The sequence below is a fragment of the Carettochelys insculpta genome, chromosome 5 (assembly GCF_033958435.1).
Source record: "Carettochelys insculpta isolate YL-2023 chromosome 5, ASM3395843v1, whole genome shotgun sequence".
Lineage (NCBI taxonomy): Eukaryota > Metazoa > Chordata > Testudines > Carettochelyidae > Carettochelys > Carettochelys insculpta.
This window is the reverse complement of record NC_134141.1, coordinates 36,289,570-36,313,279: the sequence shown is the minus strand read 5'-3', so window position 1 is coordinate 36,313,279 and position 23,710 is coordinate 36,289,570. Positions and strand designations below refer to the sequence as shown.

Below are 23,710 nucleotides of genomic sequence, written 5' to 3'. Positions count from 1 at the left end.
CAGCAGGCAGCCCCAGAGAATCCATGGAACTGTAGCTAGAGATGTTGCATTGTCCTTTACGATGGTTGCATCACTGGTCTGGAGGCTGAGACTTTTTAGGTCATTGCACCAGGACTCTGTGGCTCTTCAACATGCTTTTGCCAGTGCACTGAAAACCTTTTCCATGATGTCCTTCCAAGAACTGACAGGTCCATTGCTGGGCATGCCAATGCCGAAGCACATAGGGGGACATGATTAGAGAAACTTTAGTTCTAAGATCCAGAGATTTGCGATTAAGGGCATGTCTACACTCGCACTTGACAGACAAAACTTGTGTAATTTGCGGATGCTTAGCCCCTCCTCCCATGAACAACAAAGCTTTGCCATGGCAAACCAAAGCATGAATACTGCTTTGTCAGCAGGAGTACTGGCTTTGCTGGAGCACTCTCCTGCTGACAAAGTGAAGGCCCCTTTTGTATTCACACAAGCTGACTTTTAACGACAAGGCTGTCGGCTAAAAGCTGCATAGCAGAGACGTAACCTAAACTTCTCTCCCTGCTTGCAAGTTTCCCTCTTTTCCCTTTTCCAAAAAGGACTGCAGGGCAAGGGGTGGCAACTGAGTTTTGTTCTTTGCTGGGCGTTATTTGATATTAGTTTTCTCATTCTTTCTTTCTGGCTGAATCTCAACAGAGACTACCATAGTACTCTGCATGGTTTCAGCTGCACCTGTGGTACACAATTTCTCTGCCTTTTTGGCTAACATTTCCATAATCTGAAACCAAGTGGTTTGGTTTTTTGGGGAGGACCTTGGATACCACGGAAGTAGGATTTGGAGAGCTGGATTTTTTTCCCCGCTGGGTTCTGGCATTATTTTTTAAGCTTTTTGTTTTTGAAGGAGGGGTGATTGCCCCCTTTTGAAGAATGGTCTCTTTTCTTTGTTGGGACTCCTTTTCAGGTCTTATCCCACACGTGCACTGTGTATCCATGTGTGTCACTCTCAAGTCCCTGTGCTTGATATCCTATTTAACTGGGGAGGAAGTGAAAGGTACATTCCTGAGCTAGCACTAATGCTCTGGGGAATATGGAGAGTCAGAAAGGGTGTCAGACACCTTGTCAGGTCACTCATGCATTTCAGAAATTGGAAGGTGCTTTGCGACTTTCCTCTTGAATCAAGGATTCTTCTCCTGATTCAATCCACCTCAGAAGAGAAACTTTTGTCCAGTCTGTTGAGTCCCAAATGGCGAAGAGAACTGACATAGTCTCACAGAAGTGTTGCCAGAGGAATACAGAGGTCCTAGCAAGCTCTCTCGACACTGGGTTGTTTCCTCAAGCAGAGGCAGGGGCTGCAGTATAAAAACAGCTATGACAGAAATGGGTCTGTAAGGGCTAAACTGTCATTTTGTTTACTCTGCCAATAACTGCAGAATCAGGTGTAAGGACAAAAGGGCTGTGGCCAAGCTCCAGAATCCCATGGAGAAAACCAAACTGCCTCTCGTATTTACAAGAAGTTCAAATCTCCTGTACTGAAGAGCCTCAGGATTCAGCAACTTTGGCAAACCCATGCATTCATTATTTTTGTGGGTGAAAGGCACATCCTATCGTTGAAAACTGGCTCTTGAAATCCATGAATCTACTCCTCAGAAGACACTTAAGTAGCAGATAGCCACACACTGACCCTTAGATAATTTCTAGAAACCATTTTGGTAATGCCTGTAAAAAGTACCCAACAGACAGACCCACAGATTAAAGGGCTATTTATTCACAGACAGATGCAACACAGACAATAGCACTGCAAATTCTCTGCACTGCTTCAACAACTGGCCTCAGCGTATCCTCCTTTGGAAACAAGAGAGTAGCACCATCTCCATACCCATTCAATGCTTCAGTCTGACAACAACAGTGTTTTGCAATGTGAATATCTTTCCTTTCACTAGGCTAAAATCAACTCACTGAATGTAGCTCAGCTACAATACTGCTCTCCTGGCTTGCCAGGAAACACTTGGAATACAGTATAGCAGCAGGAAGAGCTGTGTTCAGAACAAACTTTTTTATTGTTTATAAGCAAAATTCTGCAAACAGAACATTGCAGATGCTTCTAATTTAAAAAAAACATTAGATTTTGATGCAATATTTCTTAAATACAATTACATACATTGTTGTCTCAATACACTCCCAATCAGAAAACAAAAATACAGCTTGCCTAATGGTCTCAGAGGCCACTGAATAAGTTTCCATTTTATTAGTTCATGGTCAACATATCATGTTTATTATATAAAACAAACCTAGTCCAGAAATTCATACCATTTATGTAGAGCAAATAATCAAGGCTGGGAAATGCAAAGGACTCAAAAGGAGCCAGAGGTCCAAATCCCACTGAAATTCAATAGATTTGGACATAAAACTCCACTTCAACTTAAGTGTTTTGAACAATACAGCCCACAGTTGCTTGTCCGTTCAGTTACATGCAGTGCCTTCACTGATTTGCACAGTTCCTATGGCTTACTGTTCACATCAGTGACATCTCATCTCTTCAAGGATTGGTTTGTGCTGGCTTTCCTTACTAATGCACTCAAAGGAAAATCATTTTAAAGTTTGCATTGATTTGTGGCAATTTTTGTGTTCAGCAATCGAATCTGCACTTTTACTCTTTAAACAGGAATGTAATTAATTCCTCTTGTTCAACAATTAATTAGTTTAGAGTCTTCTTCCACTGTATTGCATTTGACTATTGATAGTTTTCTATATGAAGGGGTAAGATGTCAGGAGTACAACAGGTTTTCCAGTCATTCTGCATAAAATCCTTTTCCATTATAGTTTGAGCAATATCAGATGGTTTGCTTCATAAGAAAATTATATTCTTCTACCAGTTTTTTCTTCTCATTTAATTTTTCCAATACTGCATCCATTAAATATGAAGCGAAAGGAAACTAAAAGAGAAACATAAGAAAAATGATTACCAAACTCCGGATTTTCTTCAGCTGAAAAATATTAACTAAATATCCTTAAACCATTACATTTTACTTATTTCTGACACGAAGCACCCACTTGCACACATCTAATCTTTTAAAACTGATCTGCCTGGTTAGTGTGTGTAACTTTGTTCTTTATAATAAAAATGATAAAAGACCAGAGCAAAATGAAAAAAGATAAACGCCTTATTGAACAATTCATGGTTTACTGACCATGTTAATGATGTAATCTACAATACCAGCAGTTCTGTCATTTATCTTCAATCAGCTAATCAATATGAGGTTACAGTCATCTCTAGGGCACATATAAATAGAAGTAGTACTGTATGTTCACTACACTCAAGAGAGTGAGGTAGAACTATGAATACAGCTCCCTGTGCTGCTACTAAATGGCTTAAGAGTGTACAGTGACACTTCTATGAATAAATGCAGAAAAAAAAACCCTCCATTGATCAGGGTGTTGCAGACAATGTTATTCTAAGCATAATGGGGATTTCACAAAAAGCTGAGTTCACACTATTTACAAAAAAGTTGATTCACTCTTGTATCTACTTCCAACTCCAGCTTTTTAAAGTAAAACAGCTGGTGTATTGTCCTTTAAGATGTAACATACTAGATTTTCCTGCATGTAGTTTGGATGTTTTTGATGCATGGCATTATGTACAAAATGGATTTGATTCAACTCTTGGTAGATTCTGCTGCCACCATAATCCAAGTGTTTAAGTGCAGGATGGTGGGCAGTCCATATGGTAACAACTTCACTCAGGGTGCATCTACACAAGGAACTAACTTCAAAGTTAGGCACTACTTCAAAGTAGCCAGAAGAGAGTCTACACACATTTTCCCTTACTTCAAAGTTACCTTCGAAGTAGGGAGCCCAACTTCAAAGTCCTTACTCCATTCCTGGGAATGGAGTAGTGCCCTACTTCAAAATTTAACTTCCAAGTAGGGTGCATGTAGACACTCAGCTTCGAAATTGAGCTTCGAGGTAAGCAACTCCAAAGTTATTTTTGTAATGTGGACACAGCCTCCGTTACCCATTGCCCCAAAGAGTGAGCAGTGCTGGTTGAACTGCCTCAGTTAATCTTCCAGAAAGTCCTACTAGCAGATGTCCCAGGAACAACTTAAAGCTGCCCCTCTTAGAAGAAGCCCTGGGTTCAAGGAGTATATCCTTTCACAGGGAGGTGAATCCTAATAGAAAAGCAGCAGTTGCAGCAAGTGCCAGAAAAGGGAAGTTCATGGGGCCATCAACCACGTTTTCAGGTGAATCAAGCCAAATAATCACATTAGTGGATATATACGTAAAATGGGTTTAACCTCCTAGTTGCTGAGTGGAGAAATAAGTTGACCTTGGGGTTTAGAAGACAACCAATCCAGTGTTTCCATAATTCCACAGTCTATGGTCTGACAATAAACTTACTCTGGCTGAGTTTCTTTTTTCAATGCCATATTGTCCTCTCTTCCCATTATTTCTGCTTGGCTTTAAATACTGAACTGGGCTGACAAATGCTTAGTGCTCTTGTGCTATAGAAAAGGTGTAACACTATAAAAGAGGTTAAGTTAGGGAAAGAGGACACTGAACAAGCTGAAAAATGGGAGGGCTCTTTTAGCCATATTTTTATAATTAAAGCGTTACGAGAAATCATTCATCAAAATGATAGAGGGTAAAACCCTTACCTTATCTATGGGCAGTGTACATGGAGCTAATGTGTGCAAAATAAGGTTTATGCCATGTCCTGCAGCCACTCCACATGTACAGGGGAGGCTGCTCTTTCCTCCGAGTGAGAACAGTATGTGCACAGAGCTAGCTCTTGCTGGTTAGACATGCCCTCAGTCTATATCCTGTCCTAGGCTTATGAGGTGGGATTGCTGAACTAGTCAAGCACACCTGCTAGCATTGATCACGGTGTTGGTATTACAGATGCATAAGATCATCTTAAATCCTTCGGAGAGGCTGTGACCTGTTGGCCTGTCTTCCCCAGCTGGGAAGGACTCACTGTCCTACCTAGAGTACTCCCTTCTTCCAAAGCACTGTTTATTTTTTCATAACACTTAGGCAAAACTTGTAAACAGAGCAGTTCCTCCACCAGCAGTTACAAGCTCCCAGACATTTTCCCACTTGTCCTCCTCAGAGCTGAACAGATGACACTCCCTCCTCTTCAATTCCGTGCTTCGGAATCCATCTCTCTCTGCAACTCCCTCCCAACTGAGCTCACTGTTAGCACGATAGGGATCATCTGATCCCCTCCCAGCAACGTCTGATAATCAAACAGGGCTGACCAGCCCCAGAGACAGACACTTAAAGAGGTAAGCCATCCTTCTGCAGTTACCTTCTCCTGCATTGGAAAATTACTCACCACAGCCTGGTGTTCATGCTGCAACTGCTCTTTTTCACTGCGTACACATATTTTTTCAAGAGTAGTCTATCATTACTTCAAAGTCTTGCATATGATTTTTTTTTACTAGCTTGACTACATTCATTTTTGATTTATTTTATATTTTTTCCCAATGAAGTGCTTTAAACAAATGTACTATTTCACTGCTGTCTCAAGTTGTCATTCAGTAGTGTGCTTTCTGTTCACTATTTTTGCAGCAATAGGTTGTAGCAAATTGGTCTTTAAAGTCTTTCTAACTAAATTATTCACTTAAATCGCAAGCAGCACAAGTTTGAATACTATGACTTTCTTTCACATTTGTAAGACTGGATGAATTATTTGTGTTTTTATCTGGTTCTCTTTTAGACCCACACCCAACACTGAATCTCTGCAATCTTAATTGCTAATAGAAGCCTTTCAGATGTACTTTTATAGATGGCTTTGTAAATATGCTGAGATATCTGAATTCCTATTCAGGACTTCAGAACACTTGATAAAGAAGCCAATCTAAAGGATATATCCCAAATTTTAAACTGTCCAAAACATGGAGCAGGACTGTTTGAATGTAGTTAGCTCCATGTACATGCCTATACGATGTAAATGTGTGCAGAACAACTGACAGTTACATATTTTAGTAATGAGTATGCTTTTATTCAAATGCACTCCCCAAAATCTTGAATTTAACATAGAATTTAAGGGAAGTAAATTTTAACAGCTGGATAGATTCAGACAACCTGGGAAAGCAACAACCTAACTTTTTAAAATGTTTTTTCTATGTTTCCTAAGCTTTCAAATTTCACTGTTCTAATAGAAAATAAAGATGATGTCTGAATGTTTTGTTCAGATGTTACAAGATAGGTAGTCATCTTGGATCCACTGTCCACTGGGCGGAAGCATGGTCTTATAGAGCACCAGCCTCAGTATCGGGAATGCTGGGTTCTATTCGCAGCTTCCTGACAGATTCACTATAATCTTGGATAAGGTAATAAGTGTCTTTGATTCCCCATCTGTAATAAATGGGAAAATAAATTTATCAGCTTTGTGGTATGTTGTGACGTGTTAGTAATTTGTATTTTCAAAGTCTTTTGAGATCCTTAGATGGAAAATGCTCTACATGCAAAGTGTTGTTGTTGTTGTTGTTGTTGTTATCCTAATAAGGAATGATGTCACAGTTCACAGCATGTCAATTATCCAAAACATCCACATCACATTATTATTTTGCTTGACAGTGATTTACAAATTAATACTAAATATAGCTTGTTTTATTGTTTGCCGATATTTTTGGAGTTCACACGAGAGTGGCTACAAATACATTTAATTTGCCCATAGTTGTGAGTAGTGCAATAGAAGCTTGTATTTTTTTCCCCTGTAAATAGGGTTTTTTTTTTCACTTGAGAGCAGCTTCATCTTGAAGTCATTAAACTGTACATTCATCAGAACTGAAACTTGAGGGGAGCAGGCTGAAGCTGCATCTGAAGCTACTAATTTTAGCACAGCTTCCCTCGGCTGCCAGGCAAGGTGTGTGTGTGGGAGGGGTGGCTTTGTGCAGCAAGAGCCATGCTATGATGTCAATTTAAAGGGCCCAGGGCTCCAGGCACTGTCACTGCCATAGTAGCGACAGCAGTGGCTAGGAGCCCCAGGCCACTTTAAATTGCCAGGCCCTGGGGCAATTGGCCCTTTCACCCCCTCACTCCCAAACAGTAGGCCTGGAATTTAGTTGTAAAAACTCAGTCGGTTAGTAATCTAAATATGCATCGCGCTATTACTGTTCCTTGGCTATACTGATTTACGAAGACACATGTAACTAACAAATTCCCTTCTGTATATCTGTTATCCACTACTGGCACAGGTTGGAAGATTTGCTAATGGACCCAACTGCTCCCTTTATTCAGCCCATTTTACGCAATTTAATGTGTTATTACCACTCATCCCATAAAATCACATATTAATCATATTCCAAACTACAACCTGGAGAGCAGAGTTGCTATTGCATTATTGCAAGGGCAATGCAAACATGAATGCAAGGCAAAAGCACTGGTTCTAGATGCACATCGCAGTGTGTGCTCTAGCATTTTAGCTTTTTAAAGAACACAATTCTTGATGCTGTATATAGTCTCTGGGTAATAAAAGGAGGGTGGCTGGTGACGGTGATATCACTGAGGGGCGGAGAGTTGTGCAACTGATCATGTGACCATGCTGACCACAAGGCCTGCTGGGGAAGAGGGAGAAAATAAAAGACCTGGTCTGTAGAGTGAGAGAACAGAGGACGAGTGGAGAATACTTGTAACAGAAAGAAGGAAAGACAGTTATAAACCCTGATACAAATGGAAAAGATTATCCACAGCCCCTAGTGAAAGGTCTGTAGAAACCTGAAGACAAGGCATGGAAGGGAAAGGCGGTTCCCTATATGTTACAACCACTGAAATACAGTTTGTAAATTAATAAAGATGCCCCAAGAAGGGTACATGTTATGGAGCTCTTGTTGGATTGGGTGTGATTAACCCAGAGGTGTAACTTTGTATTTGACAAAGAACCATTTAAGCCCACCTTGTAATAGGCTCGAAGGCTTGAAAGATTTTGGCAGAGTACTTGTATCTTGTTAAATATCTTTCTTGGAGGCTTGAAGAACGGATTTAAAATGAGGTCAATGTGCTTTCTTCATATACAAAATTATTAATTGACCAGAGGTAATATTATTACTGTCCGTCAGGATGAAGTTTTATGTGGTACAGGAAAACTTTTAACCAATAGAAATGAAAACCAGATATTAATCGGGTTATATGAAGTTTTTAAAAACTGCATTTAAGAGAGAGTTCAGAAGCCCATGCCTACTTTAAACAGCTGGCACAGGCACTAGGGATGTGAGGAGGTAAGTGGGGAAAGAATCTTTCTTTAATATCACACTGGAGGCGTACATGTGCCAAAAGGCTGGACTAGCCTGTGTTGGTTGTAACGTGGTCTATTCCCCATTAGGGAAGGACAGGAGGTTTTGAACCCTGGTGGATTCCCCATCACTGCCTCTCATACCCTTATACTGCTATGCACAGCCCCTCAGAAGTCTCCACGCAGGGGCATGACCCCCTCAGATGTCACTTCACATATGGCACCCCCTGGTGCCACAGAAACCCATTCATTTCACCCCATCCCATTCTGTTTTAATGCCAGGGATGCGTTTTAGAGCATGTTAACTTTTCAGTGATGAGGTTCAATCCACTGGGAGTTGATAGATGACTATACAGATCATCAAAATGACCTAACTGGCCAGTCAAAATATAGCTTTAGACAACATGCGTTCATAATTATCACAGCAGAATTCCCAAATGAACTATTTCCTTAAATAATACAATTCCTCTTCGGATAATATTTTGAAAGGAAATGTCTCCGTTTAGATGTACTGGGGCAGTTCTTCACATGTGTGTATAATGGCTAACATAGCAAGGCCTCAATTCTGACTGGGGCCTCTGGGCACTACTACAATATACTTATTAATCATAGCAATAGCAATACTGAAGCAAGGAGAAATACAAACCTTTTCAGGTCATAATAGTACAGGAAACAGGAGTGTAGATGAAGTGTAAAAGAGAGGTGTGCTATAGTAGTTTATGATTGCACTCTAGGGAAAATCTATACAATGACATTAAAAGCAACTAGTGCATCCCTCAGTCTCCCCCAAACTTTCTAAAGCAGCAGTAAAATAGCATATGTCAGTAATAAAACTAAAATGTCTATGACATTTTAAATGTTATCGTACTGTCACAGTGGAATAAAATTAGCCTGAAAAATGATCTAAAGGGATATGATGCAGTTCATTATGTATAACAGCAGCAGCAGCAGTTTCCCAGTGTTCATAAAGGTTTCTCCATTAAATTTACCTCCAGTCAATAATTAGGAGTCCACAAATAAACCTAGGCAATTAAATCAATACTGCTGGGCAATTATGTTCCAGAATCCTGGCTCAATGGCACAAAAAGACACTATATCAAACTGCAGTGATCTGATGCAATTTTCTGCAGGACATTTTCTCACAATAAGTGCAGAAGTAAGCCTGAGATGCCATATCACAGATGGATATGTGCACACAGAATATAAATTTGTCTCACTGTACAATGTCTAAATTTTATTCTGATTAGAGTTCTGACAAAAAGTTCTCAATTTTTCACTGTTTGAGCATTTCAAATGAGAATTTTTAGAAACATGTATTCAAAGGAAACACGGTATTCACCAGCAGACAAGACCTGACTTGAAAATTTAAAGGACATAATCTCCACTGTGGGCAACTTCCATGTAGGGTCAGAAGAGTTCAGGACTTCCATAGTTTTATTCACATCCATCTATTGGAGACATGATTTAATCCCCCACACAGAAGAGGAAGCAGATCTTGACCCAAAACCAGCCAATCTCCTGGTTTACTCTTCCCAAATGTTTTTCTATGGGGAAGGGCTGCCAGGTGTCTCCCATGCCTCCAGAATGCCTGCTAGGGAAAAGGAAGCAGGGATGCCTCATGGCACAGAAAGCGGAAGCAAGCCAGTTAATGATTGAATCTCCATTAACTTATTCATTGAATTCCCAAGAGCTACATATGAAGAATGTGGGTATACTGAAAGCAAGCAACCCTGCTCCTTCCAGGTGAAGCTCCCAATCTCCTTGGAGCTTAAACAGAGGAGATACTTCTCATCCTAGGTTTTCATACCCTCTGGTGGTGGAGAGGATGATATACCCCTCAATCTTTTATTTAGTTTACTTTTATGATTTACCAGGGGAAATGAAAAACATCAGATCCAAATTAAGAAAGAATACAGAGCATGATTCTTATTCTGCAGCTTTCTGAAGTGTCCCTTGTACGAAATGAACACCTCATTTATTCTTCCAGCTTACAGAAGTTTATGTGTAACATTTCTCAAAACTGAAGGAAATGTAGGGACTAAGGGCGTTAATGTTGCCGTTTCCATTTAGCATGTAGCGCTAAAACCATTTTAATGAAGCTGCACTGCTTGTGGCAAAACTGATGCAATGTAATGGATATTTAAATCTCCTCTGCAATTGCAATTAAGCTGCACTGGTGGTATTATGCGATAATGAATGAAGAAAAATGATCATCATTTTAATAGCAGATTATGGGATTTAATCTTGACACTGAAATATTTTTATTTTCATTATTATTTGCTGTTTAGAAACAAGTAGTCTCTGAAATGGCTTTCAAAATATTTTAAATTATCTACTTTTTATTAGAAATGATGCATGCAGCTTATGCACTGATACTACCACATATATGTTTAAATTTATAAATGAAATGTTATTTTATTTCAGCTATTAAATAACAATCACAATTCAGAAGATAACAAAAATATAATGAAAAAGTTTCAAGATCCATTGGATGTTGTCAGTGATGTCCAAACAACTGACTATGTCTAGAATAGCAGTGCTCTCACCTGCCAATAAACTGCCCTTGATCACTTACAAGAGGGGAGTATCCCAACAGACTGTGTGCGTATTAAAAAAAAAAAAAAAATACTTGAAAGAGAAGAAAAAGTATCACACAGGTCACAGCGGCAGCCTCAGAGGACCCCTCAGGGATTTCAACTAGTCTCAGCCTTGTCATCCTCTATGCAGCCTTCCACTCTGCCCAGAAAATGTCGATAGGAAAATGTTTGAGGGGCCTCTAGTGGAAATTTTTTCATTCTTTCTGCATTGACAGGATGCCAAATCAATATTTACTTCCCACTAACAAGCTGCTCGAGGTCTCAGTAGAAAATATTGTAGAGAATGCAGGAAGACACGGTAATAAACAGCTGTCTGGCTGTGAGGAAAACATGAATTGACTGGAAACGGGTCCATAGTAAAAGGTCACTGAAACCCATGAACTCCTCAGGTGTCCATATCAACTACTGACTTTAAAGGCACATAATAAAACAATCTCTTTTTCCTAAGAGGTATAAAAAATGAATGCTTTTTACTCTAGCAAGCATACAGACTGACTCAATAATTTAATTTATACATTTGTGACGATCTATGCTGGTTTTCCCCAGATTCTTTTAATTTGTTAAGTTAGTTAGTATAAACATAGTGTTATCTTCTCTGCTGTCTCATGCAATGCATCACAGTTAAGAGAAGTGGAAAAGAAACATAAGAACATGATTATGTTGCACTGCATGAATTACTACTGTTAAAGATATAAAGTTAGCTACAGATTTTTAATTAAGTAGATAAATAAAATTTAGTACCTGTCCCTCAAGAAGCTTCTGTACGTAGCACAGCCATTCTTTATCCTTTTCAACTTCCATTTTAACTCTTTCAATTTCCTAAAAATACAATAATATGAATTACATAGTATTTTGCTTGCAGCAGATACTGGAGAGTAACAGAAACCATAAGTATATTTTGCACACCAATTAAGTAACTATATGTGTAAATGGGGATAACACTATGAAAACTTTCTGCCTAAACTGGATTTATAAAATCTGTCATAGATTTCTTCAAGACCAGCACCTACAGTGGAGCACCCACAGGGACATCACTAGAAGAAGAATTGCATGCCCAATTCTTCTTTGAAATAAGTGCATGCGCGCGTGTGAGAATGAATATATGTGAAAAATTTACCAGTGCAATTGAAGTCACCTTTGAAGTCTGCAGTGAGATATAAGTCAAACCTATAATATATTTTTGCATATGCAGTCTCTCTCAGGCTAAGTCTATATTCAAGAGATCTGTCAGCAAAAGGTACGCAAATTGTGCAAAGTATTTGCATATCTCCTGCTGATGGTTCTGTCAAGAGAGGCTTTCCTGACATTTAGCCCATCTACATGGGTCCAAATGTTGGGAAACCCACCTCTCCTGACACCTCCCTTCTTCCTCAGGGAATGACGATAACTGGGATGATGGCAGAGGGCTCGTGGACTGGCATTCACTCCTGGAGTGAATCTAGACATAGCCTCTGTGTCACAAATACATGCACACACTGCAATTACTTAAAGTGTGAAACACACCTTTTGTGGCTTCTACAGTTTGCAGTGCTAGCAGAACTAGTCATAATCTGTTGTGGCAACATGAAAGGACCTTTATTATCACCACTAGTCAACATTTTCCAACAGCACACATACACACCCAGTTTATATTTGTATTTAAGCACAGCCAGTTTACACCTTTTTTACTCGCTATCAAACTTCATTTCAGCTTGATCAACCAAGAAAACATATTAATCATATACCTTTTTGATGATGTCCCATCAAATATTCTGCTATAGAACTATACGATAGGCTCAAGAAAGAACAGCAACAGACTCCCTAATAGAAAACACCTGTTTAATAAAATAACTGTAACGGTTACAAAATTAGAGTGAGCATGAGCAAATAATCTAATTTTGGTATGACATGATACATTCCAAATTGCTTCATTAGTATGGAAATCCACTGTCAAAAGGAATGTAGTGTGTGACATTATCAAACTTTCTCATGAAAAATGGAAATTAGTAAGGATTTTGAAATAATTAAAATTTCTACAGCCCCATGTTCAAATCAGTATATTTATTTTTTAATTTATGTGTTCACAATTGTCTCTATTATTCACCCATTTCACCTTTATTCACCAGTTTCATTTGCTTAAATCTTAAGTTGTGAACTCTCCAACAAAGAGCCAGTGTGACATTAATCCATGACCGGGAGATCTTAGGAGTTACTGCAGTAGTTGATGAAAATTGAAGTAGCTCCACTAATTTACATGAATCCACACCAATTTATATGAGCTGAGGATATGTCCTTTACCCTAAATTACCTTTTAAAATAGCTTACCTCATCATCTTCTGGATCTAGCATCTCTGCTAGGTCAGCCTCTGATATATTAAGGATAGATGCTGCCAACGACTGGGCTCGGTGGACAGACTCTTTGGAAGGATACCTGTTGCATTCTTTCTCTTCTCTTATTTTTTTTGCATGTCTGATTCGCAGTCGCATCTCCTGTATATTATGCTGTAACTCTCTGGTTAAGGCCTAGAATGGATGAGACAGATACACTGCTGTAGTTTTGTAAAAGGGCAAACACTAGGAAAGATAATGCTCCTTGGAACAGATACTCCTTTTAATTTTCAGTCACCGTTTAATTATTAAGTCTTTAAAAAAGTAGAAGTAGCTGCAATATGGAAAACAAACTAAATTTAGCCTAATCTGGTCATTCCATTCCATTCTTTTTTTTTAGCTGTATCCAAATCGATCAGTCAAATATACTTGGCACCATCTTTTAAACATGAAGCATATTCATTCAACAAGGAGACTGATACAGATACCATTGATTTAACTGCTAACCCTTTTTCAGATTGAATGGGACAAAATCATTCTTAGAGTAACTTCACTGAAATCAATGGAGGTACACCAAGCCTGGATTTGCTTCATTGTGTTCAGAAAATGGTTGCTTTTTTGTCCAGAAGTAGGCACTTTGCTTCCCACCATGTAACCAAAATGAAACATCACTCAGCTTTCATTTATTAATTCCTTCCTTCTTTATTAAGTTGTTCAATCATCTGCCACCAGAAGCAGTGATAGATTATAGTTCTGTTAATCTGTGGCCACACACTTGGAGCACATTTAAGCAAAGAGTAGATCATTCCCGTACCCTCTCTCCTCCATCCGGTGGCTGTACACGATGTCTATCCTGCACCTTTTTATATTCAAGATTTAGACCAGGGTTTGTGATTTATACACAGCTGATTGATCATCTGGACTGAGTGAGGCAATCAGAGTCTTTCCTAAACTGGTTTTAGCAGGTACACAGTGTTTGTTTGTATATTCTTTAAAGCTATTTAGGTCAGAATGCATATAAGCAGCTGGATTCTGATCTCACAGGGGTGGGAAGGATGAGGCCCAAAAGAAGGCTATGCAAAAGACTAGTTGCCAAATCCAAGTCTGAAAGCATCAGTGAAGATTCAACTCTAGGCACCCATTTTCTGTTTTTGAGACCAGTTAGAATTATCTTTAAGCTGAAGTAGGATGCCTGAAACTGACAAAGTAGCATTAAAAAAAACCCAAAAACAAGAAGAATGCTCATCCTGGAATTTTGCATTCAATTCCTATCTACCAGAAAGATGTTGACACACTCAGGGAATGCAGATAAGAGCAGATTATGGCTAAGAGATAGCTAACTGGGCTGTATTTCAGAGGGGCAGCTGTCTTAGGGTACATGTACCCTTGCTGGGAAATTGATATGGGGTAAAATTTTGTGCACCTAGTGGGAATATATGAAATCAAACTATCTGGGGCTTATGAGTTCACCCCCGTATCCTCATTATTGCAAGGACTAAGGGAATTTCTTCTGTCCATCTCTGTCAGCAAGGACAGCCAGATAAGTCGGTGCTAGATAAATCAATTCCAGCTACACAATTGTCATAGCTAGAATTGTGCATCTAGCATCAACCTTCAGGTTTAGTATAAGCCTGCCCTTAATCTGTTTCAGTAAAAAATACAAGGGGTCCTGTGACTCCTTAAAGATTAACAAATGTATTTGGGTATAAGCTTTCATGAAGTTATATGCACCTGACAAAGTGGGCTCCAGTCCATGAAAGCTCATGTCCAAATAAATTTGCTAGCATTTAAGATGCCTCAGGACTCCCTTAAATGGGATTGATTTTAAAATATACAGCAAGTTGCATACAAGTAGCAAAAAGGAATAGGAATTATTTAGGGCAGTATAAAAGGGGTTACTAGTTAGGGATTGAGGAAAAAAAAATTTGGAGTGATTATCAGGGAGAACTTCACGACAGTATGACATATATTACTGAAATACCCTCCCTATGGGACATGGTGCGAGCTGCATCACTTAGAATATATCAAACAACATAAAACACTGGAAAATGTACAGTATGAAACACCCTACATTGACCAGATGGCTTCAATGACCCAATAGAGCTTTTCCACCTGTAAACTTCTCTGATTCAGTGAAATAGCAGCCTAGAGCTATACCTCTAAGTCACCAAGTGATTTTTTTTTTGAAAGTGTGAGACATGTACTTCATCAGATGCAGAGAAAGATGAGTAGTATTTAAAAATTACTAGCTAGGCAGAGTTGACAGAACAGCAGTGCTTATTGTCAGAAGATCCACCTAGTGCATCAAGTGGCATCAGGAGCCAAACATTAAAAACTGCAGTTGTCAACAAATAATTTTCTGAGTAAGTAAGATTGGAGAGTAAGTGCTTTCTTCTGATCATCATCTCCAGGATAATTTTTGTTAAACTATCTTTCTCTAACAGCTGATAAAGTCTTAAAACGTCTTTCCATATTCTAAGCTAACAATCACTGAATACACATAAAATTGACTGTAAGTATTATGAAGTCTGTTTTGGTTGACATACTCTTCAGTCTTTGGTGTAATCAAAATGCTTAATATATTTGGACAAAATGATCAACAGATCTCTCTGATCCCAAGATCTATTCATTATCTTCCCGTTACTTTCATAAATTAATTTTTTGCTACAGCTAAACTATCCTTATTATAACCCTGAATCCTCCACTTCCTCAGTTTCTGAAGGTACAGCTACACTTTTGGTGTGTAAAGAACAAGAACTGCATGCCCTGTTAACATGGGTACAAACACCAATGGATGGTAAAGGCCAGGTTACTAAATAGACTGGAGCAGTGTCCTATGTACCTGAACCCTACTGTATATACTCTACACAGCACAGCTATGCATTGCTTCCTGTGTAAACCTATATTTTAGCAAGGAGAAGATCTGGCAGGGGAAGTCAGTGGGGAAAAGTTTTGGCAATTCCCCACTGCCGAAGCATTTCTGCACTGTCAGAGCCTTTCCCTGCCATCTGTTTGCATCACAGTGACAAGTGTACCCTCCACACTGCCCTACGTGTAGACAAGGCACAGTGGATACAACGAAAGCACATCTGTTCAGTGTCAAGAATAGCGAAAGGATTCTGAGTTCGGTGATACCTTCAATGTAATGTCTTGAGACAGTTTATTTCCATAATATTTCTAGAGCTGTCCAGGCTGGGGAAAAAGGCAGAGCATGGGATTTTCAAAAGAATCCAAGGGAATTAGGCCTTGTTCTCTACTGGCCAAATTAAAAGTAGCTATGTAAACATTGCTTTCATGTTGCAGCTCAGGCTCTCAGGGCTCCCCATCCCTGCAGGCTTGAACACTTGAAGCCCAGCTGAGCCACAACAACTACATGGTTATTTTTCGCACGCTAGTACAAGCCAAACTAACACTAATCTGTGGCTCCAGGTTGTGGCAGATGTATTTCACAGATGCAGTGCTGACATCTCTGAACTGAGACAGGACACCACTGTCCAACTGATTTAAACAGCTAATCAATTTCTAACAGGGTTTGATTTGTGCTGAACAGAAGTGCATTGAATTGTGTCTCAGCACTGTTCTCTGGTTCAGTAAAGGTCCAAGACAGACAGTATTGAAGATTCAGATCTTCTTCAGTCTGAGGTTCCAAAGTAATGAAGCATTTCCCATTGTGTGTTTTAAATGTTTGAAAGAGACAGCACTACAGACAAACCTGCTGAAGTGGACGAATGATGTGGCTTTAAAATAGTATTCATGTGTGATAGCAACCCTTTATTAGTATTAGTGATGCTAGGATTTGCATTTTTGTTTTCCTTTGTCTCAAATCAAGGGGATATTTTCTTGCTCAAGTCATTTTCCCAGCTTAGACATTACTGTCAGATTTATTCCTGTGGGACACACTTAGCTTCTAGCAGTAGACTGGACTGGGAATCCCTGATTAATTCCTGAAATGGCTCTACAACACATCAGTGCAATTGCTACTGGGCCAGTTATATATAATGCAATAGTTTAAATCTCCAACCCTTTTTAAGTTGTAGGAATTCTCGCATTAGTTATAAGCTATATGTAGTGATATAGATATTATAACCATGTATTACTTCATTTCCTACAGTTCTGATTAAAAACAAATGTCCATTTTTTTGGGGGTAGAAGGAGTGAAATTTTCCATTTTTAGTCTCTACAAAATGTGACTTTTATTTTTAAGTTTGGGCAATGTATCTTTGCCATTTTTTGAGGTTTACCAGGATGAAAATATTACACTTCCTATTTTAAAAAATAGCCACCCATTTTTATACAGATTACTTGGAGATGGTGTAGCTTTGAAAACTGGCATGTGTGGTAAAGTGTCCACAATGAGGAGTAAATCCAAGACCAAGTGTGAAAAACACTGGTTGAATGATAATAATAAAGGTTCCCATATCTGTCCATTCAGAAAATATTATTGGGAGCAGGGGAGTAGAAACTCCATATTTCCATGCAAAATGCTGGCGGTTTAATCTGTTAAATGTTCAAAATTACAACTGACATGGGTTGACCTTGGACCTTAGCAATGGTACTTGATGATAGCTTCAGTGCCTACAATTATGGGTGTAAGTACCATGATTAGTTATATAAATGCCCTTGTAGCTGTCTGAAGAACCACTTGCATGTGGAATCCTTGATTTATATGCACAGTCAAGGTATGCACAAATGTAGGGCAGCAACTGTGCAAGCAGTGAATGCATAAATGAGTTACTGCTTTCTAAAACAACACAGCACAGAAAAATCACCCGAATCAGGAAATGCACAAGTTATGATTCTAAAAGCAGAGTTACTTACCCGTGTAACGTAATGTCTTCATGTAATGTTTTCTAGTTTGATATTTAAATATGTATTTAATAGTTTGTTCTTTTTGTCATTAAAGATGAATACTATACAAACGAGATATGCAACATTATCCCATTAATATTTCAGATGTAACTTACACTTTGTTTTACCTTATTACAGTGATTAACATTTAAAACGTTCTGGCCATTTGAACAGAATTTGTTAATTTTATCTATCAATATGATTCTGTGGTGAAAACACAAGACTGGGACAGAAGACTTCAGAGCCCTAATCCCAGATCTGACACATAATCTGGAGTGACCTTGGGAAAATCAGTAAGTGATACATTTCTGCAGCTGAGCTCTTGAGTTTAGATACCTAATAACATACTTCTAGGACCTAATTTTCAACAATGTTGTGTACTCACAACTGCAGTCAACTTCGTGGCAAATTAGAACCCCAGGTTTGTAAATCAGGGCACCTCAGAAACTTGGATTTGCATGTTAAAGCCCACATTTTCAGGAGTGGTCTTAAAGAATTTCTCTTTAGTGTTCTCCAGCTGTAAAACAGAAACAGGACTTTCCTGCCTACAGTGAATATTGTGAGGCAACCTCTCTGTGCCACATTTTCTGTGTGTGTGAAATGGAGACAGTAATTCCCCATTTCCTCAAATGAAAATTGGGAGCCTAACTAAATTAATGTTCAGATATTATTATAGTAAGTGTAATTGATACGGCTTACACAAATAAATACTTTATATAAGCTTACAGATTCTAAAAGGTATGCTGGTAACAGCCTTGCATAAGTGGCAACGCATACCTGTACCACAGAAGGAGGCACCCTGGCAAGGAACTGTAATGCAGAGTACCTATAAGGCAACCTCTGAAATAATGGGGTTCAGAGGTCCAAGAGAATTGCTAGGCCCCTTGGCAAGGCAGGGGGGCCTAGCACCATACTTCCAGAAGGTGTGGGGCTTCAGATGGAAGGGCAGGTCTGGGGACAGCCAAGCCCTGAGTGACACCAAGACCACATCCTACCCACCCCAAGTCACCCAATCTCCAGCCAGCCCTTAGTGCTGCCCTGAGCAGGCCACCCAGGGGGCCAAGTGATAATTTAAAGGTCTGGGGGCTCCAGCTGCCACCGCTGCTGCAGTAAGGAGCCTTGGGCCCTTTTGAATCATTGGTCCTCCGGGCAGTTGGCCCCTTTGCTTCTCCCTCCCCATCACTGGACCTGATGGGGGCTAGGAAACAACTATCTCTTTGATCAGGTTACTTCATAAAGGTCCATCACAGACTTTTTGAATCACTTGAGTTTGGCCACTGTGGACCACAGCTGTGATCTGTCATGGCAGTTTCTTATGTCTCTTCCCACTCTTGGATGTTCACCATCTTTTCAAACCACTCAAGTCTCTCCCGTGGTGGTGAGCTCAGCAAATTCATGCAATGTTGAGTCTCATGTCTTTGTTTTTATATTGTTCCTTTTGCTGCTTGTGAACTAACTCATGGAAGGACTTATTTTTGTCTGTTCATAAAGTGCTCTGGAACTACTGGTTGCCATACTATTTACTCAGGCAAAAATGTATTCCCATTAGTATCAAAAGGAGTTTTCCTGAATAAGGACTATGAAATTTGCCCCATCGCTGTCATTATTGTGCCCTGCCACTCCTGAGGTTTCACTTTTCCTTATTTTTATGATAAATGTAATTGGACAGCAGTGGTTGCTGGCTGGGTACTCAGCTCTGAAGGCAGCACTGCCACCAGCAGCAGCACAGAAGTAAGGGTGGCAATATCATGACCCCACAATAGCCTTGTGGCCCCTTTCTGGTATATGACCCCCAGCTTTAGAAATGAGATGTACTTAGATATACTTTTACCCTTTATTATAGGGCATGTTTAGTATAGGGTGAAAGACCAGATTTCATCAGGGGAGACCAGATTTAACTGACACATTTTTCATGGTTGTGAATTTGGTACAAACCTATTTATAACTCATTCTAAATAAAAAAAGCAAGCAGTCCTATAACACCTTAAAGACTAACAATTGTATTTATTAGGTAATGAGCTTTTGTGGGTAACACTACAAGACTGCTTATTTTTTTGTTTTTTAATACAGCTACCCCCTGAGACTATTCTAAATAGACAAGACAGTCCGACAGTCCGACGGATAACAGAAGCGAACAGCAGCTCAGTGACAGAGCAAGCAGAACCCAAGTCTCCTTAATCTGTATTGAGCAATCAATCCGTAGACCAAACTGCCTCTCTAAAAACACTTGCTAAAAATAGTTTTAAGTACATATGTATTCCTCTACACTTTTGAGCCTTCTTTCTTGCTCACATAAATATGCTAACAAAATCTGTTATGCAGTCTTTCACAAAAGTAATGCAGAGGTATCCATGCACAGTGTTTTGGAGCACAGATCTCAACTTTTTGCCCTTTAAAAATGTTGCTTGAAAAATTCAGTTAATTTTATAACAAATAAAGAAGTTTCGGGGGGTAGCTGTTTTAGTTTGTATCTGCAAGAACAACATGGAGTCCCGTGGCACCTTAATGATGAACAGATTCATTTGGGCATAAACTTTCATGGGTAAAACCCACTTCATATGCATGTGACAAAGTGGAGCTTTCCCAGGAAAGCTTGTGACCACAGACCATATGAAATGCTAAGGGAGATTAGAGAGGATATAAAAATAAAAACCTCAATAATAGGGGGGAAATTCAGCAATCCTGATATTGACTGGGTATATGCCACCACAGGACAGGATGCAGAGGTAAAGTTTCTTGACACCTCAAATGACTGCTTCTGGGAGCAGCTGGTTCTGAATCCCACAAGAGAAGAGGCAATTCTTCATTTAGTCCTAAGTAAGCACAGGATCTGGTCTGAGAAGTAAATATAACTGGACCACTCGGAAAGAGTGACCATAATGTAATAAAATTTAATATCCCTGTGGTAGGAAAAATACCACATAAGCCCAACACTGTGACACTTAGGCTGCGTCTACACGTGCACGCTACTTCGAAGTAGCGGCACCAACTTCGAAATAGCGCCCGTCACGTCTACACGCGTCGGGCGCTATTTCGAAGTTAACTTTGACGTTAGGCGGCGAGACGTCGAAGCCGCTAACCTCATGAGGAGATAGGAATAGCGCCCTACTTCGACGTTCAACGTCGAAGTAGGGACAGTGTAGATGATCCGCGTCCCGCAACGTCGAAATTGCTGGGTCCTCCATGGCGGCCATCAGCTGGGGGGTTGAGAGATGCTCTCTCTCCAGCCCCTGCGGGGCTCTATGGTCACTGTGGGCAGCAGCCCTTAGCCCAGGGCTTCTGGCTGCTTCTGCGGCAGCTGGGGATCTATGCTGCAGGCACAGGGTCTGCAACCAGTTGTCAGCTCTGTGTATCTTGTGTTGTTTAGTGCAACTGTGTCTGGGAGGGGCCCTTTAAGGGAGCGGCTTGCTGTTGAGTCCGCCCTGTGACCCTGTCTGCAGCTGTGCCTGGCATCCCTATTTCGATGTGTGCTACTTTGACGTGTAGACGTTCCCTCGCTGTGCCTATTTCGATGTTGGGCTGAGCAACGTCGAAGTTGAACATCGACGTTGCCGGCCCTGGAGGACGTGTAGACGTTATTCATCGAAATAGCCTATTTCGATGTCGCAACATCGAAATAAGCTATTTCGATGTTGGCTGCACGTGTAGACGTAGCCTTAATTTCAGAAAGGGGAGCTATACAAAAATGAGGAGGATAGTTAATCAGAAATTGAAGTTACAGTGCCAAAAGTAAAAACCCTGAAAGCTGCAAGGAATCTTTTCAAAGGACACCATAACAGAGTCCCAACTTAAACGTATACCCAAAATTAAAACACAGTAAGGCTACGTTTACACTGTGCTCTAACCTCAAAGTCAGGCAAGCAATTTATACTATGCAAATTGGGTGTCCTATTTCGAGTCAATTTTGAAATAGGCTATTTTTGAGATTTAGTGCTGTCTACACAGCGCCAAATTTCAAAATACTGGGCTATTTCGAGGCATCCCTTACTCTTCTTGCAACAAAGACTACACAGATTTGGAAACAGCAATCCCAGTACTTTGAAAAATATTTTGAAATACGAGGAATGTTTCCTAGACATGGAGTTACTATTTTGGGATACCTCAGTATCCCGAAGTAACTATCCAGTGTAAACTTAGCCTGAGAGAACAAAAAAGTGCCACTGTGACTTAACAGCAAACTAAAAGAAGCAATGAGAGATAAAAAGGCATTGTTTAAAAACTGACAGCTAAATCCTAATGAGAAAAATAGAAAGAAGCATAAACTCTGTGGCTATAGTTACCCTACAGCAATCTGTCTACAGAAGTTACTGTCAGAGATGTTCCGACAAAACTTCTGTTGACAGATTGCATCTACACATAAAAACTGATCAATCTTTGATCTGCCCTGTAGACAAAAGACCCCCTGGAGTGTCTACACAACTTTTTTGTCGACATTTTGTGTGTGCACGCTCCATAAGTTTTATCTACAAAACCCCAGTTTTGTCTACAAAACTCGATAGTGTAACTGTAGCCAGTCAAATTAAGTGTAAAACTGTAATAAGGAAAGCCAAAAGGAGTTTGAAGAACAGCTAGCCAAAATTCAAAATGCAATAGCAAAATATTTTTTAACATCAGAAGCAGGAAGCCTGATAAACAACCAGTGAAGCCACTAGATGATCGAGATGCCAAAGGAGCACTCAAAGATAACACTATCATCGCAGAGAAATTAAATAAATTCTTTGCTTCGGTCTTCATGACTGGGGATGATAGAGAGGTTCCCAAATGTGAGCCAGGAATTGTCTCAAATTGAGGTGTCATTAGAGGTGGTTTTGGAACAAACTGATAAGCTTAACAGTACAAGTGACTGCACTAGACGGCATTCACCCAAGAGTTCTGAAAAAAGTCAGACATGAAATTGCAGAGCTATCAACTGTAGTTTGTAACCTATCCTTCAAATCATCTTCTGTACCTAATGACAGGAAGATAGCTAATATAATGCCAGTATTTCAGAAGAGCTCTATCGATGATCCTGGCAATACACACCAGTAAATCTAACATCAGCACCAGGCAAATTAGTTGAAATTATACTAAAGAACAGAATTGTCAGATATATGGATGAACATAATTTGTTGGAAAAAAAATCAATGTGGTTGCTGTAAAGGCAAATCATGCCTTACTAATCTGCTAGAACTCTTGGAGGGTGTCAACCAGCATGTGGACAAGGGGGAATCCAGTGGGTATAGTGTAGTTAGATTTCCAGAAAGCTTCTCACAAGGCTCCTTACCAAATGCTCTTTAGAAATAGTCTCAGAAGGGTAGCCGTGTTAGTCTGTAGCTTCCAAAAAGCAAGCAGTCCTGTAGCACCTTAAAGACTAACAAATTTATTTATTAGGTAATGAGCTTTTGTGGGTAAGCAGAGTAAGTTGCCATGAGATAAGGGGGAAGGTCTTCTCATGGACCGATAGCTGGTTAAAAGACAGAAAACGAAAGGTAGGAATAAATGGTCAGTGTTCAGCACAGAGAGGGATAACTAGTGCTGTTCCCCCAAGGATCCATACTGAGACTAATCCTATTCAACAAGGCTTTGGCCACACTAGCCCCGTCCTTTCGGAGGGGGCATGGTAATGAGGCCCTTCAGCAGATGCTAATGTGCAGTGCTGTATTAGCATAATGACAGCTGCAGGCACTTCAGAAGTGCTGTTTTTGAAACCCACGCCACCCATGTAGATGGGGGCCTTTTGAAACAACCCCAATTTTGAAAGCCCCTTCTTCCC

General features: G+C 39.8%; 1 protein-coding gene across 1 annotated transcript in view; it reads right to left on the bottom strand.

Moving 5' to 3' along the window:
- Positions 1–1,722: 1,722 nt before the first annotated feature.
- CNTLN (centlein) overlaps positions 1,723–23,710 on the bottom strand; it is a 319,293-nt gene continuing 297,305 nt past the window's right edge. Inside the window, exons 24-26 of the mRNA XM_074994934.1 lie at positions 13,108–13,305; positions 11,545–11,622; positions 1,723–2,906 (exon numbers count right to left, since the gene is read on the bottom strand). Coding sequence (XP_074851035.1) covers positions 2,805–2,906; positions 11,545–11,622; positions 13,108–13,305 — 378 coding nt within the window. The 3' untranslated portion in view covers positions 1,723–2,804. The remainder of the gene's footprint in view (positions 2,907–11,544; positions 11,623–13,107; positions 13,306–23,710) is intronic.